The sequence below is a fragment of the Macaca nemestrina genome, chromosome 1 (assembly GCF_043159975.1).
Source record: "Macaca nemestrina isolate mMacNem1 chromosome 1, mMacNem.hap1, whole genome shotgun sequence".
NCBI lineage: Eukaryota > Metazoa > Chordata > Mammalia > Primates > Cercopithecidae > Macaca > Macaca nemestrina.
This window is the reverse complement of record NC_092125.1, coordinates 15,254,555-15,272,130: the sequence shown is the minus strand read 5'-3', so window position 1 is coordinate 15,272,130 and position 17,576 is coordinate 15,254,555. Positions and strand designations below refer to the sequence as shown.

Genomic DNA, 17,576 nt, shown 5'->3' with positions numbered 1-17,576 from the left:
CTGATATCTTAACAGTATTAAATTTTTCCATCCATGAACACAAAATCTCTATTTAGTTCTTTGATTTCTTTTGTCACAGTTTTGTAGCTTTTCTCATATAGATAGTGTACATATTTATTAGATTTGTACCTAAATATTTCATTAGAGTGGTGTGCTAATATAAATAGTATTGTGTTTTTAATTTCAAATTCCCATTGTTCATTGCTGGTATATAGAAAAGCAGTTGACTTTTGCACATTAATTTTGTATCCTTCAATTATCCTTGTATAATTGCTGTATCCTTCAATTATCCTTGTATAATTGCTTATTAGTAACAGGAGGGTTTTTTTTTTGTCAACTGAGATTTTTCTACATCAACAGTCATGTCAGCTGCAAAGATAGTTTTCTTTTACCTTTTCCTTCACAATACGTATACTTTTAATTTCCTTTTCTTGTCTAATTTCATTAGCTAGGACTTTCAGTACGATGCTGAAAAGGATTGCTGAGTAGAGACATATTTGCCCTACTCCTTATTTTAACAGGAAAGTTTCTAGTTTCTCACCATTAAGCATGGTGTTAACTGTACGCTTTTGTAAATGTTCTTTTTCAAGTTGAGAAAGTTCCCTTCTATTCATAGTTTGCTGCTACACAATATGATTTTAATATAAAAAAGCGGTACATAAAGTAGTGTGTACAATTTCATTCCGATTTTTGGGACAACTGTATTTTGCATTGGAAAAAAGCCTGGAAGAGAATACGTTTATAATTGAAAGTCGTCATTTTTGGCTGGATAATGGGTATTTTCTTTTCCACATACTTCTGTCTTTCCTAAAATTGCCCCGATTAAAAATAATATTACGAAAGGTGATTAGGTAGTCTGGAGAGAATGTCTTTTGGCCGTTGGGGGCGGTGGGGTGGTAAGGAAAAACATGAGAAGCTTTTAAAATGGAAATCTATGAAGAGATAACTGATTTCGTAATTGCATCATCAGTGGGAAAGTAAGCTCTCTGAGGACCAGGTCTGACTGAGACATCCCCACAGCGTAGTAGATTAATACATTTTGTGTCTCAGCGTTGTCTATGAAACGCCATTTATTCACTAGGCATGCTGAGCGTGGAACCAGGTTTCTTTCTTTCCAAGTAGTTTTGCTAGTTTAGAGAAAGAGAGACAGACACATAAATACATACAGAGAGAGAGAGAGAAAGTACTGAACCAGGAGCAGCAGGGTTTGAGTTAAAAGAGAGGGGCAGAGGAGCGCGTCCCGTGCCCCAAGGCTGCCACGCGGAGCGCGGGCGCGAGGTGCGGGTTCCGGGGCCGAGCGCACGCCCGGAAGGTGGAAGGTGGGCAGCAGCGCCCCCGCCTGGCCCTCCTGTGCGCCCCGACCCGACGCCTCCCCGCCCGACCAGGTGCCTCGAGAGCGCACAGCTGGGAGGGCTCTCCCGGGCTCGGCGAGACTCACGCCCGCGGTGTGCTAGGGCGGCGGCGACGGTGACGGGCGTGGGGCGCGGCGCTGCCTCGGCTGCCGGGTCGTTGCAGCGAGCGCTCGGGCCGGCCTGGAGTCTCCGGGCTGAGCCGCCGCGCCTGCATCGTGCGGCACGCCGCGGAGGCGCTCGGGGACAGAGCGCGCGGGCGCGCACAAAGCGGCCCGGGGCGACACGCGCTGCGCGGACCCTCTGTGGGCAGCGCACCCCAGTCTCCCCTGGCTAGCGGCTGCAGGGAGCTCCGGCCCGCGGCCCCTCCGCCTCAAGTCTGGGAGCTGCCGGCCCCACTCTGTCTTTGCCTATGGGGATCCGAGAGTTTCCCAGCGGCGCACCCAGGGGAAAGAGCATCGCTGTGTGAGTAGAGCTCCGGGCGTGGGTGAGCGAGCCGGCGGGCGGGAGGCCGGAGCCCTGGGGTGGCCCTTCGCAGCTGGGACACTGGGCAGTCTGGGGCTCGGGGAAGGGCGGCGCGCGGCGTAGCTGCTCGGGAAGTTTCAGTCATTCTTTCCCTCGCCACTCGCTCCAAGCCGCACTGGCCCGAGGCGCCCAGGATAGGGCAATGGGGACAGCTGCCCGAGGAAGTGGGTGAGTGGCGGCGGGAAGGGAGCAGCGCGGGCTCTGCCGCGGCGCTCGCCCCCGGAGGGCGCCGGCCGCGCTCTTGCTCTCGCCCTGAGATCTGCTCCTCACGAATCCCCTCCTCTCTGTCCACGCTCCCCGTGTCCACCCACCTGCCCGTGGCGCCTGCGACCTCAGTGGCATGAGGCGGTCACCGGACGTCAGCCCCCGGAGACTGTCCGATATCAGCCCCCAGCTCCGGCAGCTCAAGTACTTGGTGGTGGACGAGGCGATTAAGGAGGATCTGAAATGGTCGCGCTCCGTGGAAGATCTCACCAGCGGGCCCGTGGGGCTCACGTCCATCGAGGAGCGGATCCTGCGCATCACTGGCTACTATGGCTACCAGCCCTGGGCAGCGAGCTGCAAAAGTAAGACCCCCCTCCGGTGATTTTCCTCGTCCACCGGTCCGTCTCGTTACCATTGTCACAGCAGCCTCGGGGAGCGCATGCAGCGAGGCGTCCAGCCACCCCCTCCCGCCCTGCCTGCTGATACAGACCCAGGTTTGCAACTTTGAGGAAGAGGCCTGGAGACGGAGTTCTCCTGGACCTCTGAGGCTTTCTGATGCGTTCTCTTACACTCCTTCTTCTCCCACACACAGGATCTCTCTGTATCCTTATCCCTCCACCTCCAAATGTTGGGGACACTCTTATGTGGCAGACCGTGGGAAACAAATCAGAAACTCAGAGTATCCCGGACAGTGTAGCTTCCCCGCGGATCAGAAAGTCTCACAGGGTCCTGGGTCAGGTCTCACCAGGCTCAGCTGGAGATACTGATTTAGGTAGCCAGGATTTTAACTCTTCCTTGCATCTCCTAGCCCAGACGATAAAGAACAATTCTTGGGGTCTTCATTTTAGATGCTGTTCACGCCCTTTTCCCCTGGATTTTATCGGTCTTCAGTAAGGAGGTTCTATAGGGATCTCTCTAGTTAGTGGTGTTGCTCCAAGCAAGATGAATGTTTGGTGTCAGGTGGAGAAGCTGAAATGGTTTTCTGCCAGTGGGTCCCAGCTAATGGCTTTGAGGATGCTATGATCAATTAGACAGACATTATCTTATGTCACCAGGACTAATTCGATGTACATTTCTTTTTCTCACTTTGCAAGAGAGAGGTTGATTATGATGAAGTCCAGATATCTATAAATATAACCATAATTAGGTGGTCTCATCACTGTAGTTTGACATAAAGGATGGCCATTTGCCACCTCAGTCAGTATGAGAAACGGGCCTTGACTTCTTTCATTTGAAATAAAGACTAGATTAATAGCTTGTTGATTTTGAGTTTTTTTCTACCTTTTATTGCTTAAAATTGAAACATTCTTTATTGGTCTTTAGGGGAAAAAACGGGCGTTTGTAATTTAATAATATTCATCACTAAAAAAAAATGTCTATCTTTAGATTATTCCTAAAACCTTCGAGTCCAAGGCAAAGGTCAGTGGTATGCTAGCAGTGAGCTGGTTAGTTTTAAATTATTTTCAGGAAGAAACAGGATTTGAATGTTTTGCTTTCATGCAGCTTTTAAAAGACTGCATTTCATTGGGTATAAGCCTTTAAAAAAATTATCTGTATCTCTTCCAATCTCTTGCCTCTGCTGCTAAAATTGTAGCTGATTACAAAAGGAAGACAAGGGGCCAAATTCTCTTTTTGGTTGGAAAACCCTGGGCATGGGATAACAAAAATTAAACCCCCTCGGAAACCATATTTCTTATGGGCATGGATGGAACACTCAATTTTTATTTCTGCTTTCTAAAATTCTGTTAGAAAATAGCAATTTTCTATTCTTATTTCCATTTTCTGCTTCCTTAATAACAAAAGACAGTGGTATAAAGGACAGCCTTCATAAAGTCATCTCTTTAGTGCTTGAAGTCATAAAAAGGTTTTGTCTTTATAAATCTGTTTGTGACTGGCTGCATGTGCTTTGTGGAAGTTATCACCAAGGTTTGTGATTTGGGGACTTGGCAGAGAGCTTACGGCAGTGATGACTGTTCAGTACAAACATATTTTGTAATTAAGAGAAGAGAAGGGCCATGTGGAAATGGAGTCCTTGGCATCACTGGAGGTATTCTTAAATGCCTCTCTCTGAGGCTTCATTGGAAGAGTAAATATTAGCAGGCAAGGCTACAGTGATCACTGAATATGAATAAAATCAACTCATTCCACTCCCTCTATTCCTGTGAGGATTCTTCTTTATTCCAAGGTATTTCCTTGTTACTATAACACTTTAGGTGACAACTGACATTTTGGTGAATTGATTAGGTGTTATGTTTAAATTTAGAGAGGGTAATGTTTTATTAATATATTAATGTAGCAAAAGAGGGTTTTTTGTTTGTTTTTTTGTTTGTTTATTTGTTTTGTTTTGTTTTTGAGAGGGAGTCTTGCTCTGTCACCAGGCTGGAGTGTGGAGTGCAGTGCTGCGATCTTGGCTCACTGCAACCTCCACTTCCTGAGTTCAAGCGATTCTCCTGCCTCAGCCTCCTGAGTAGCTAGGATTACAGGCGTGCGCCACCACATCCAGCTAATTTTTGTATTTTCAGTAGAGATGAGGTTTCACTATGTTGGCGAGGCTGGTTTTAAACTCCTGACCTCAGGTTTTCCACCCACCTTGGCCTCCCAAAGTGCTGGGATTATACGTATGAGCCTCTGCACCCGGCTGGCCCAAAACAGGTTTTAAGGCAGAACTTCTGCTGTTTGCCATTTCTACTCAATTAATAATAATAAAGAGGCTTATCTATTACCTGTAGGCGTCACCTAGTTGCTTTATTTGTTGGTTGGTAATTGTACTCTACAAATGGGGAGAGATGATGGTTACAAAAAAAAAAAAATTCTCATGATCTCCAGAGTGGGTTATGGAAGCTCCAAGCTATTATGTCACCTTTCAGTCATCTTTCAAAGTATTTATCTACGTCCTAACTGAAGGAATTGCCATTGAAAGTTTCTAGACCCTTTGAGAGATGTGAGTCACTTGCCCTTGTAGCAGAATAAATCATTTGATTGACCCAATATTCATTTGTATCCTCTTCATTTTTAGATTTTGTTTGGGTTGTTAAGATAAATGAGGTAATTGTGAACAGTACAGAAATTACCTTTGCTCAGTATTCTCAACTCAATCATTTGGGTTCACAAGTTTCACTCTAGACAAGAGAATTTTGTAAAGGGTTTTTTTTTTTTTTTTTTTGACAGAGTCTTACTCTCACCCAGGCTGGAGTACAATGTCATGATCTCAGCTCACTGCAACTTCTGCCTCCCAGCTTCAAGCGATTCTCCTGCTTCAGCCTCCCAAGTAGCTGGGACTAGCACCACCACACCTGGCTAATTTTTTGTTATTTTTAGTAAGGATGGGGTTTCACCATGTTGACCAGGCTGGTCTCAAACTCCTGATCTCGTGATCTGCCCGCCTTGGCCTCCCAAAGTGCTGGGATTACAGTTGTGAGCCACCATGCCTGGCTTAAAATTTATCCAACTTACCCCAATAATAGTTTCTTTTTCTTTCTTTCTTTTTTTTTTTTTTTAGAAAGAGTTTTGCTCTGTCGCCTAGGCTAGAGTGCAGTGGCACAATCTCGGCTCACTGCAACCTCTGCCTCACAGGTTCAAGCGGTTCTCCTACCTCAGCCTTCTGAGTAGCTGGGATTACAGGTCCCCGCCACCATACCTGGCTAATTTTTGTATTTTCAGTAGACACAGGGCTTCACCGTGTTGGTCAGGCTGGTCTCAAACTCCTGACCTGGTGATCCGCCCGCCTTGGCCTCCCAAAGTACTGAGATTACAGGCGCGAGCCACCGCACCCAGCCTCGGATTCTTTTTTAAAAATCCCAAAGGCTCCTAGGTCTGAAAGGGATGGCTTTTATGAAACATTCAACTGAGAATTAAACTATAAACAAGGAAGCAGGAAGGGCCTAGTTCCTCTTCACAGTGGCAAAAGTCCTCCAAGCTCCACATTGCATGTTTTTGAACCAAAACAGTTGGCAGTATTCCTGGGAATTCTTCAAGTTATCTTCTGTGAGTGAATCCAGGGCCCAGAAAGCACCTGGGCCACAGGAGGGGCTCAATAAATATTTGTTGAATAGATGGATGGCTGCTGCCTGAAATATTGACCTCTGGGACAGGGAACTTTGAATGTGCCTCTGTAGTGATTTGTATCATTTACTTCTTATGCTGACTTCCTGTTATGTGGAATTGCTTTACTCTTTCCTGGTTCTTCCATCACAAGTGCTTCCTGAACCACAGACTGGACCAGAATTCTTGGTGATAAGCTTTGGTTTAGCCCAGGGTTTCTCAGTCTCAGCACTATTAACCCGTTGTGCTGTATAAGTATTTGTTGTAGGGAGCTGTCCTGTACATTGTAGGATGTTCAGCAGTATCTCTGACCTCTGCCTATTAGATGTCAGTAGCTTACCACCCTGCCCCCGAAGTTGTAGCAACCACAGTATCCCATGGGGGGCAGCCTTTAGTTAAGACCCACTTGTTTAGGGTAGCCCCCAAATTTGTGCTGCAGTAGAACTCTCTTTTGCTGCCCAGTAATGCTAAACACACAGGCCTACCTTACAAATTCCTGGCACTCTCCTTCCTTCACCTTTCTTCCTGGGCCACTTTTTAGGTTTTCAGGATGGCCAGATCGAGTAATCATCACCACTGGCAGTACAAGTGTCTTCTGAAGATTTGGAGAGCCTGTTCCTTCTGCAGCTGGCATGATTCCACAACCAATCATCATAAATTGACACCCTGTAGGATGTGCTTTAGAATTCAGGAGACTCTGAACAGTTTCTTTTAATAACTTCCTTTTCTTCCCTACTTTTGCCCCAGTAGAAGAGAAATGACTGTTTAAAACATCTTCTGCTTCCTTTTCCTTTCTCATTTCTCTGGGGTGGACACCAGTTAGGGAGGAGATGGCTAGAGAAGGGAGGAGGAGAATCAAAGACCAGGAAAAATCTGAATAGTGGACAGCCAGCCCCAGGCCTCTGATAGGGTGGGGCAGCCGCTGGCATTTCTACACAGGGATGATGGAAGGAACATATCTTGGAGTTTCCAGATAGAGGCTCTGCTGCAGGATGAAGGAACATCTGTGAATACTCCTTTATTTTCATTTATTCCTTTAGCAAACCTTTTCCAGCATTCAGTGTATGTCAGAATAGAGAGAGAAGTGCTGGAAGAGGCATTGCCCAGGTGTGCCTTCATCTAGAAATACAGGTCAGCACAAACCTGCATGAGAACACACACATTCTAAGGGGGGGCAGGATGTTTTACTTTCCAAAAGGTTTCCCTAAAGAATGTTTTCAAATAGTGAACTCTTAAATCCTTTTCTGGGAAAAAAAAAAAGACCCCAAAACATTTTAGGAATAGCTTTCTTGAAGGGGGTCATGCTTGTTGCTTAACAGGAGGTGCAATTATCATTTGAGTAGATTTATACACTATGTTGAATATCAACTATTATTCACTACAGGTTCTGGTATGTTGGGATTTAAATGATTTTTTTCAGAATGTGAATGGATTGAGTTTTAAGTCATTTGTAGAATGGAGAGAGGGTCAGTCTTAAAAGACCGACTGTCTCTAACCCACTCCACCCGCCATTGGCAAAGTGAACCTGGGGCAGGAACATGCAGGTTACTGAATAAATCCCAGCTTATCTGGGTGGAGGTTTTCTAGTTCAAGCTGAAAAAATGTAGGGCACTGAATAACACACCTGGTGACAAGGAAATTGCATGTTTCAGGATTCTCCAGGTTTAAAAGTTGTAAAGGGTTTGTGTGAGGTGAGGGGGAAGGGCTCATGGGGAAAGGCTATCTTCCTAGCGTCCCTGTTAGTTCACACTGAACTGTGAGTATATGTTGCTGGCGTAGATACCAGTGCTAAATGGAACAGTGCCTTGTAGTATCATTGAATTCATGGTGAGCAACTTCTGTTTGATCCTCCTAAAATAGTAAAGGTCAGGTCAGCAATTCAAAAATGACCCACTTGTAAGAGATGTATAATTTGGTTGTAAAAGTTTATTCTAGAATGGAGCTTGGCATATGAAATATGAGATGGAAAAGATTTTAAAAGAAAATAATTAGAGGGCTTGAGGGGGTGGTGAGTTGAGCATTAGACCACAGTGTTTTTTATTGGGTCAGATAATTAATTTTATTCCTACGTATGCTAACAATTTAGTAAATAGTTTCTGAGTTTTGATGTAATAAAAATGCAGAACTATTATCTTTTAAGGAAATGAGGTGACCCCAGCTCACTCAGATCATTGCCGTGGGGTTATAAACCCTTCATATCTGCCATGGGGTTAGAAATCTTTCACACCTATTCATGTGCCTTTATTTTCATTTATTCATTTAGCAAACTTTTTTTTTTTTTGAGACGGAGTCTCGCTCTGTCGCCCAGGCTGGAGTGCAGTGGCCGGATCTCAGCTCACTGCAAGCTCCGCCTCCCAGGTTTACGCCATTCTCCTGCCTCAGCCTCCCGAGTAGCTGGGACTACAGGCGCCCGCCACCTCGCCTGGCTAGTTTTTTTTTTGTATTTTTTAGTAGAGACGGGGTTTCACCATGTTAGCCAGGATGGTCTCGATCTCCTGACCTCGTGATCCGCCCGTCTCGGCCTCCCAAAGTGCTGGGATTACAGGCTTGAGCCACCGCGCCCGGCCTCATTTAGCAAACTTTTAAAGCATTTACTACGTGCAAGAATACAGAAATAAGTGATGGGAGACACAGTCCTCACCCTAAAAGTTTTCCAGCTAGAGCAGGTGAAATCTGAAGTACACATGTGGTGGTGATGGGGAAATGGCCTTACCTCCAGGGAAGTGAAGTCTTCCAGGCTTTAAGGAGACATGGGCAAGGAGAGTTCTCATCGCTCTTCAGAAGTCCCTCCTGGATCTCATTAAAAAGAGTGTAGTTAAAACACTCCAGCTTTGAGCCTTGGTCCTTTCCTTAAGCAGCTGGAAACATTCAGGTTAGTTGCGTTCAAACATAAATTCGCATGCAAATGCACCATTGATGTTTGTTAAGCATTTTACTGTAAGCTGTTTACTGTAAGCTGAGGGGTGTCCACTCAGTTTTTTTTTTTAATGTCTGGAGGAGCAGAGGAAATAGAATTCACATCCCAGCTTCATAGCTATATGACAAGTTCACTGCTATCAGCCTCTAGTTTCACTGGGCACGGTGACTCATGCCTGTAATCCCAAAGCTTTGGGAGGCCAAGGTGGGTGGATCACGAGGTCAGGAGTTCAAGACCAGCCTGGCCAAGATGGTGAAACCCCGTCTCTAATAAAAATACAAAAATTAGACGGGCGTGGTGGTGGGTGCCTGTAATCCCAACTTCTCGGGAGGCTGAGGCAGAGAATTGCTTGAACTCAGGAGGCGGAGGTTGCAGTGAGCCGAGATCGTGCCACTGCACTCCAGCCTGGGCGACAGAGTGAGACTCCATCTAAAAATAAAAAATAAAAATAAAAAAGGAGATAATAGAACTAGTTTCTAGGATTGTCATGAAGATTAAATGAAATACAGTAGTCCCGCTTTATCGGAGGGAGAATGTATTCCAGGCCCCCAGTGGGTACTGTGGATAGTACTCAACCCAATATACATGATTTTTTCTTAAACAGTAGTGAGCAGGTGGTGTAGACAGCGTGGATAGGCTGGACAAAGGGATGATTCACATCCTGGGTAGGACGAAGTGGGAAGGTTCAAGATTTCGTCACGCAACTCAAAATGGCACACAATTCAAAACTTGTGATATGTTTGTTTCTGGAATTTTCCTTTTAGTATTTTCAGACCATGGTTGACCAAGGATAACCGAAACCGTGGGAAGCAAAACCGTGGATAAGGGAGGACTCTTTCAATGTCTGTACAGCTGGTATCTATTAATACACCTTTATATTCATTTATTTTAGCAAATCTTTTGAGCTTTTACTTTGTGCCAGAATGCAGAGATTAGTGATGGCAGACACAGTCCTTGCCCTAAAAGTTTACTTACTGAAGTGGGTGAAATCCGAAGTGCTTGTATGGTACGATACAGATCAGTTTGCAGTGCCTGGAGAGCCCTTTCTCACATCGGTGAGTTCATTCTTCAGCTGGAGGAGTCATTCACAACAGAAATAGAGGGGAGGTTTGCATTCCAGGTGAAGGGACAGCATGTGCACGGGAATGTAGTCAGCTATTGCTAGAAGGTAATTCCGCTTGATTGGAACATCATGGGGCGGGAGTGTAATGTATGAAGTTGGACTTGTGAGCAGAAACAGACTACAGTACATTACAGTACCGGTCATCTGATGCCTGTCACCTTCCTCATCCAGGTCCCAGCCTAAGTGTCACCTCCTCCTGAGAGCCTTTCCTGATTACAGGAGGTCCTCTTGCATCTCCTGTAGTGTTGTCACCTCTTTTACATAGTCATGACTAGTTTAAGAAAGTGGCTGAAGCTCTTGCAGATAGAAAGCTCTCTAGGAGCAGGGCTTGTTATTATGTCTCCACCCCTCACTGTGGTCTTGGCATATAGAACTCTGGTGATTCTTCCACAGTGCAGAGCATCTCAATCAATAAACGTTTGTTCAATGTTCTAATAAAAGGCCTAAGTGGCCATTTCCTCATACACCTACACAAATGGCTCCTAAGTAAGCATCTACATTTCTGTAGCATCTTCCAGAATTATCCTGCATAGAGACGCTTCTAATTGCATTCCTCTGTCAAGAAATGGGACTCCCATTGCTGGTTCCCTTCAGTCTTCACTTTAACTCTGCTAAAAAGTAATCACACTCCTAGAGCTTACATTATCCAATCTTATGTTGGCGTGTTCTGTTCAGTTTTGATAACTTTAAAAAATGATGTGGAAAAAATGAACAAGGCCTAGGGAAACAAGAAAAAAATGTATTAATGGAATCAAACATGTGTTCTACAGAGAAGGTTAAAGGATTGGGGAGGAGGAGATTAGGTAAGAACGTGACATGTCTTCATGAGAACCATCAGAGCAGACACCTTTGGAATGTCTTCCCAGCTCAAGACCCCTTAACTGCCCTGTACTACATCCTCAGTTTGGGCCCTTAACAGCCAGACTGGCATCATCTTCCTCCTGGGCAGTGTAGATTAGACCAGGGGTAGACTCCTGATCCTTGCTAACTCACTCAGCTCCTCTCTCCTCCAATTCGAGGTTAACACCAGAAAGTTGGGGTCTAGTGTGACAGAGTGGTCTATTGAGTGGAGGAGGCTGGTCTGTCTCCCATATGGATAGAGAGGCAGAGAAAGCTAGTCTACATAAAAGAAGGCAGCGGCAGGTGTGTCAGGTAATCCAGAGAGAGCAGTGGTGGTTTCCAGGACTCCATGCTGGGGCCTGTTTCCCTCCTACATCAGTGTGTTGCTGCAGCTTCTTCTCCAAGCCCCTGAGACACCACTGTTGCAAAGCAGCAGCCTTCTTCCTGCGAAGTGAGGAGAAACCAGGTTCTGTTCTATGAAACTGCAGGCTCCTTTCTGGATAGGATTTCAGAGCCATTTCCGTTCAAGCCCATGCATGACAAAATAAGGATCTACGTACCAATGAAGTTTCAACTGGAAATACAAAATCACTTTCTGACTACTAAGATCATAAATAAGGTCAGGAAGCCTCAGTCACTGGAGAGATTCACAAAGATATGGACCCCCAGTCACTTGAGCTGGATTAAGTACTTACTTGTCCCACAGCAGGAGGATGAACAGTATATATATTTTTTCACATGATGTATTTTGGTTCAAAGCAGTGGTGAATGTGCATTGATTAATAGAGCAAGGAACCAGTTTTGTTTCATTATCTTACTGCACAACCTAGAAAGGGACTTGTGCAGTGAGGAACCTGGTAAATTCTTCCGGTGGATGATGGTGGCAAGCACTGAAACAATTGCCTAGGACATGGGCACAGATCTTTCCTTCATTCAGCTTAATTTATGACAGCATTTGAGACTGGAGAAAAAGAATTGCTCTCCTCAGGTGATTTGCAGTGTTAAAGGCTAGAGGCTGTTTTGGACTCCTCAGACAGAGATACTTAGTGCAACTGCTCAGAACAGTTTTCTGGTTTTGACAAATGTTTTCTGTGACATTCAAATTTTCTCCTTGTCAGTCTGCTATGTACCATTTCCAGTACTTGACCAGATCAGGATCTATCAGGAAACTATTTTTTATCTTTCTTCACCATCTACTTGTAACAATGTGGTGTTATAAAAGTTCAGGTCTGTCCTCAAAGTTTTATTCAAAAGGGTCAGAAGAAAAATGTTTCTTAGTGTATGTCAATTTTGCTGCCTTACTTTCTTTTCAGAAATTGAGTCAGCTCACTTTTGATGAATGTACATTAAGATGTCCTGTTCTTAGCCAGTGATGGTGGTGCAGACCTGTAGTCCCAGCTACTCTGGAGGCTGAGGTGGGAGGATCACTTGAGTCCAGGATCTCAAGGCTGCAGTGATGTGTGTATGATCACACCAATGCATTCCAGCCTGAGTGACAGAGCAAATTCCTGTTTCAAAAAAAAAGTGCTTTTTTTCTAAAAAAAAAAAAAAAAAAAAAAGGAATAGAATGATGATGGTAGGTGTATTAGTCTGTTTCATGCTGCTGATAAAGACATATCTGAGATTGGGCAATATACAAAAGAAAGAGGTTTAATTGGACTTATAGTTCCAAGTGACTAGAGAAGCCTCACAATCATGGGAAAGGCAAGGAGAAGCAAGTCACGTCTTACATGGATGGCAGCAGGCAAAGAGAGAGAAAGCTTGTTCAGGGGAACTCTTCTTTTTAAAACCATCAGACTTATTCACTATCATGAGAACAACATGGGAAAGACCTGCCTCCATGATTCAGTTATCCCCCACCAGGTCCCTCCCACAACATGTGGGAATGCAAGATGAGATTTGGGTGAGGACACAGCCAAATCAGATCAGTAGGTATGGGACAGTTGAGTTTTGTGCAGCATTCTATTCATGCTGTACACGTGTGAGAGTTTAATAAACATTTTCCATGGTAAAAGTGCATTACACTAGTGTGAGTACCAAGGAAGAACTGAAGTCCCTTCCTATATACTTTCTTTTCTTTAAAGAATAGGCCAGATAAATAGTGTGAAGACTTCTAAATGCCATATTCCAGAACAACTAGTTTCAAAGGTTTATTCAAACACTTACTTTTTTTTTTGAGACAGAGTCTTGCTCTGTCACCCAGGCTGGAGTGCAGTGGCACAATCTCAGCTCACTGCAAGCTCTGCCTCTCAGGTTCACGCTATTCTCCTGCCTCAGCCTCCCAAGTAGCTGGGACTCCAGGTGCCCACCACCATTCCTGGCTAATTTTTTGTATTGTTAGTAGAGACGGGGTTTCACCGTGTTAGCCAGGATGATCTCAATCTCCTGACCTCGTCATCCACCTGCCTTGACCTCCCAAAGTGCTGGGATCACAGGCGTGAGCCACTGCGCCCGACCTCAAACACTTTTACTTTAAGTCGACATTTTGTTGTATTAAGTATTAAATGTAAAAATCTTTCATTTACTTATTTATTTTTATTTTTAGAGGCAAGGCCTTGGTCCATTGCCCAGCCTGGACTGTAGTGGCACAATCATTGCTCACTGCAGCCTCTAACTCCTGGGCTCAAGCAATCCTCCTGCCTCAGCCTCTTGAGTAGCTGGGACTATAGGCTTACACCACCACATCTGGCTAACTTTAAAAAAAAAAAGTTTGTAGAGACCAGGGTCTCATTACGTTGCCCATGCTTTTCTCAGACTCCTGGCCTCAAGCAGTCCTCTCACTTCAGCCTTCCAAAGTATAAACTTCTTATATAGGTTTATCTGATTTAGCAGTGGGTATGATTTCAAAGTTACATGTAAATAAAGCATATGTAATTACGATTAATTGTGAAAATCCTCAGAAAACATAGTACTGGTGTATGAAAAAATGTGTTCTATCCGCAACTGACATTGTATCTGGTGATTGTCTCTCAATACATTGGAGATTTCCTGTGTGGTGGCTGGAAGGTGGAAGAAGGAATATTTTTCAACACCACCATGTGGTCCCTCTAGAGAAGCCCATGGATGAGGTCGGGGCTTCAGAAAATCACTACATGAAATTTCAGATGCCATTTAGGGAGGAATTCATTTGTGAATGGGTTGGAAGCAGATGAAATAAAGGATCTAACTGTTGAATGTAAATTCATTTATTTGTTAATCTATTCAATGATTCATTCATTCCTTCTTCATTCAATCATCAAATAATCCACGACCTCTAAAATGCAGTAAATACATTAGCTGCTCAGGGAAGTATATACTAAATATATGGTATGGTTGTTATTTCTTTTTTATTTTTATTTTTTTTATTTTTTACAACTTTACTGAGGTATAATTGATAATAAAAATTTTTGCATTTAAGATACACAACTTGATGACCTAATATACGTATACATTGTGATATATTTTCTTTCTTTTTTTTAATTAATTAATTTATTATTATTATTATACTTTAAGTTCTAGGGTACATGTGCATAACGTGCAGGTTTGTTACATATGTATACTTGTGCCACGTTGGTGTGCTGCACCCATCAACTCATCAGCACCCATCAACTCGTCATTTACATCAGGTATAACTCCCAGTGTAATCCCTCCCCCCTCCCCCCTCCCCCCTCCCCATGATAGGCCCCGGTGTGTGATGTTCCCCTTCCCGAGTCCAAGTGATCTCATTGTTCAGTTCCCACCTATGAGTGAGAACATGCGGTGTTTGGTTTTCTGTTCTTGTGATAGTTTGCTGAGAATGATGGTTTCCAGCGGCATCCATGTCCCTACAAAGGACACAAACTCATCCTTTTTTATGGCTGCATAGTATTCCATGGTGTATATATGCCACATTTTCTTAATCCAGTCTGTCACTGATGGACATTTGGGTTGATTCCAGGTCTTTGCTATTGTGAATAGTGCCGCAGTAAACATACGTGTGCATGTGTCTTTATAGCAGCATGATTTATAATCCTTTGGGTATATACCCAGTAATGGCATGGCTGGGTCATATGGTACATCTAGTTCTAGATCCTTGAGGAATCACCATACTGTTTTCCATAATGGTTGAACTAGTTTACAATCCCACCAACAGTGTAAAAGTGTTCCTATTTCTCCACATCCTCTCCAGCACCTGTTGTTTCCTGACTTTTTAATGATTGCCATTCTAACTGGTGTGAGATGGTATCTCATTGTGGTTTTGATTTGCATTTCTCTGATGGCCAGTGATGATGAGCATTTTTTCATGTGTCTGTTGGCTGTATGAATGTCTTCTTTTGAGAAATGTCTGTTCATATCCTTTGCCCACTTTTTGATGGGGTTGTTTGTTTTTTTCTTGTAAATTTGTTTGAGTTCTTTGTAGGTTCTGGATATTAGCCCTTTGTCAGATGAGTAGATTGCAAAAATTTTCTCCCATTCTGTAGGTTGCCTGTTCACTCTGATGGTAGTTTCTTTTGCTGTGCAGAAGCTCTTTAGTTTAATTAGATCCCATTTGTCAATTTTGGCTTTTGCTGCCGTTGCTTTTGGTGTTTTAGACATGAAGTCTTTGCCCATGCCTATGTCCTGAATGGTACTACCTAGGTTTTCTTCTAGGGTTTTTAATGGTATTAGGTCTAACATTTAAGTCTCTAAAATAACGTAGTGGGATTACAAGGCATGCATATCTCGATCCATCAGCTGAACTGGATTGGTTCCATGCCATACTTTCTTTATCTTGGAGCCCTCTCACAGGTGCAGTAAATGTCTCTTTTTGCTCTTCCTAAATATCTTGGGAGTATTTTCAACCAACAATGACCAGTCTTAAACTAAACTCTATATTGTGTACATAATTTTGCATAATATTTTATTGTAGGGCACCATAAACAGCTTCTTAGCTACAGGGGGCAATACTTCAGGGAACTTCTTTTCTCTTCTTTTGGAAACTTGAGCTCTGTTGCTCAAATCAGAGTTCTCATTTGTTCATTTGGTGTATCCCAGTCATTAAACTTTTTTTTTTCTTTTTCATGAAATCACACAACAATGAGGATTTTTGACTGGGTCGATGAGATCAAGCTACTAAACTAGCACATTTCTTCTCTAATGTTTTATGCTGCCAGCATTATCTTTCTTTCCAGCTCTAAGAAAGCTAGCCTGAGACGTTTTTCTTCCTCTAACTAGAGGCCTAGCAGAACTAACATGGACTAGAATTTAAAGGAGTTGGGATATGCTCCCAGCTCCTCTTCTCTCTCGCACTACTGTACATGATGTTTGTGCAATTTCTCCAGTTCCTTTAGGAGAAAGTTCCCAAGTTCATAGAAATGATCTTTTAAAGCTGTTTTCTTGACTGTTCCACTTCACAGTAATAGCATTATCCAATTCATATAGATGTGAATGGAGTGATGTTTCTGAGGGGAGTCTCTACTTTTATACACTAATAAAAACCAAAATGTCCTGGTGAATGTGACTGTAACTTTACATAATGTCGAGAACAGTAAGCTCTGGAGTTTTGTTCAGCACTTTCATGCTTGAGTTGATCCTGGAATCACTGCCCTTGGTGAATACATGTAAGATAAGAGTCAGGGATTTGGCTGAGCTAAAATACAGGGTAAGGTTGGGTTGTTAAAGGATTATCCCTTCTGCTCCTCTCTTCCTGACTTGCTTGCTTCTGGCCTTGATCCCCACCTTTTCTTTGTGCTGAGCACATGGAAGTCTGAGTCCCAAAGGGAAGGCTGGGCCTCTTTGGAACAGATGACTCCTAATGGTCAGCCGGTGGTCTGAGGTCACTTGAATACCCAGGGCCATGCCCTGGATTTCTCAATGGTTTTTAGGCTGATGTGGCTTCTTTGTAGGGAGGGAGGTACCTTAGGCCACCCGAATCTCTTGGTCACCTGTGCCTGATAAGGCTACTGTGTGTGATAACAGTCATCTTCTAGGGACTTGGATTTTTTGTCCCAAGACCTCAGCAGTGCACTGGGACCGCCTCATTTTCTGTGTGGAGATGTCTGTGTAATTTGGGGGAAACATAGCTATAAAAGACATTTTGGAGCCAACTGGGAAAATTTGAAGGTCTATTGCTTATTAAATTATTGTATGGGGGCCGGGTGCTGTGGCTCACACCTGTAATCCCAGCACTTTGGGAGACCAAGGTGGGTGGATCACTTGAGGCCAGGAGTTTGAGACCAGCCTGGCCAACATGGCAAAACCCTGTCTCTACTAAAAATACAAAACTTAGCCGGGTGTAGTGGCACACACCTGTAAACCCAGCTACTTGGGAGGCTGAGGCAGGAGAATCGCTTGAGCCCAGGAGGCGGAGGTTGCAGCGAGCCCAGATCGCACGATTGCACTCCAGCCTGGGCGACAAGAGTGAGACCCCATCTCTCTCTCTCTCTCTCTCTCTCTCTCTCTCTCTATATATATATATATATATATATATATGTATGTGTGTGTGTGTGTATGTGTGTGTGTGTCTCTATATATGTGTTTGTATGTGTGTATGTGTGTGTCTGTGTGTGTATGTGTGTGTATGTGTGTGCCTGTGTGTGTGTGTCTGTGTGTCCATGTGTATGTGTGTGTCCGTGTGTGT

At 43.9% G+C, this 17,576-nt stretch overlaps 1 protein-coding gene across 1 annotated transcript in view; it reads left to right on the top strand.

Moving 5' to 3' along the window:
* The first annotated feature begins 1,359 nt into the window (after positions 1-1,359).
* LOC105464118 (solute carrier family 35 member F3) overlaps positions 1,360-17,576 on the top strand; it is a 409,658-nt gene continuing 393,441 nt past the window's right edge. Inside the window, exons 1-2 of the mRNA XM_011711786.3 lie at positions 1,360-1,814; positions 2,211-2,440. Coding sequence (XP_011710088.1) covers positions 1,762-1,814; positions 2,211-2,440 — 283 coding nt within the window. The 5' untranslated portion in view covers positions 1,360-1,761. The remainder of the gene's footprint in view (positions 1,815-2,210; positions 2,441-17,576) is intronic.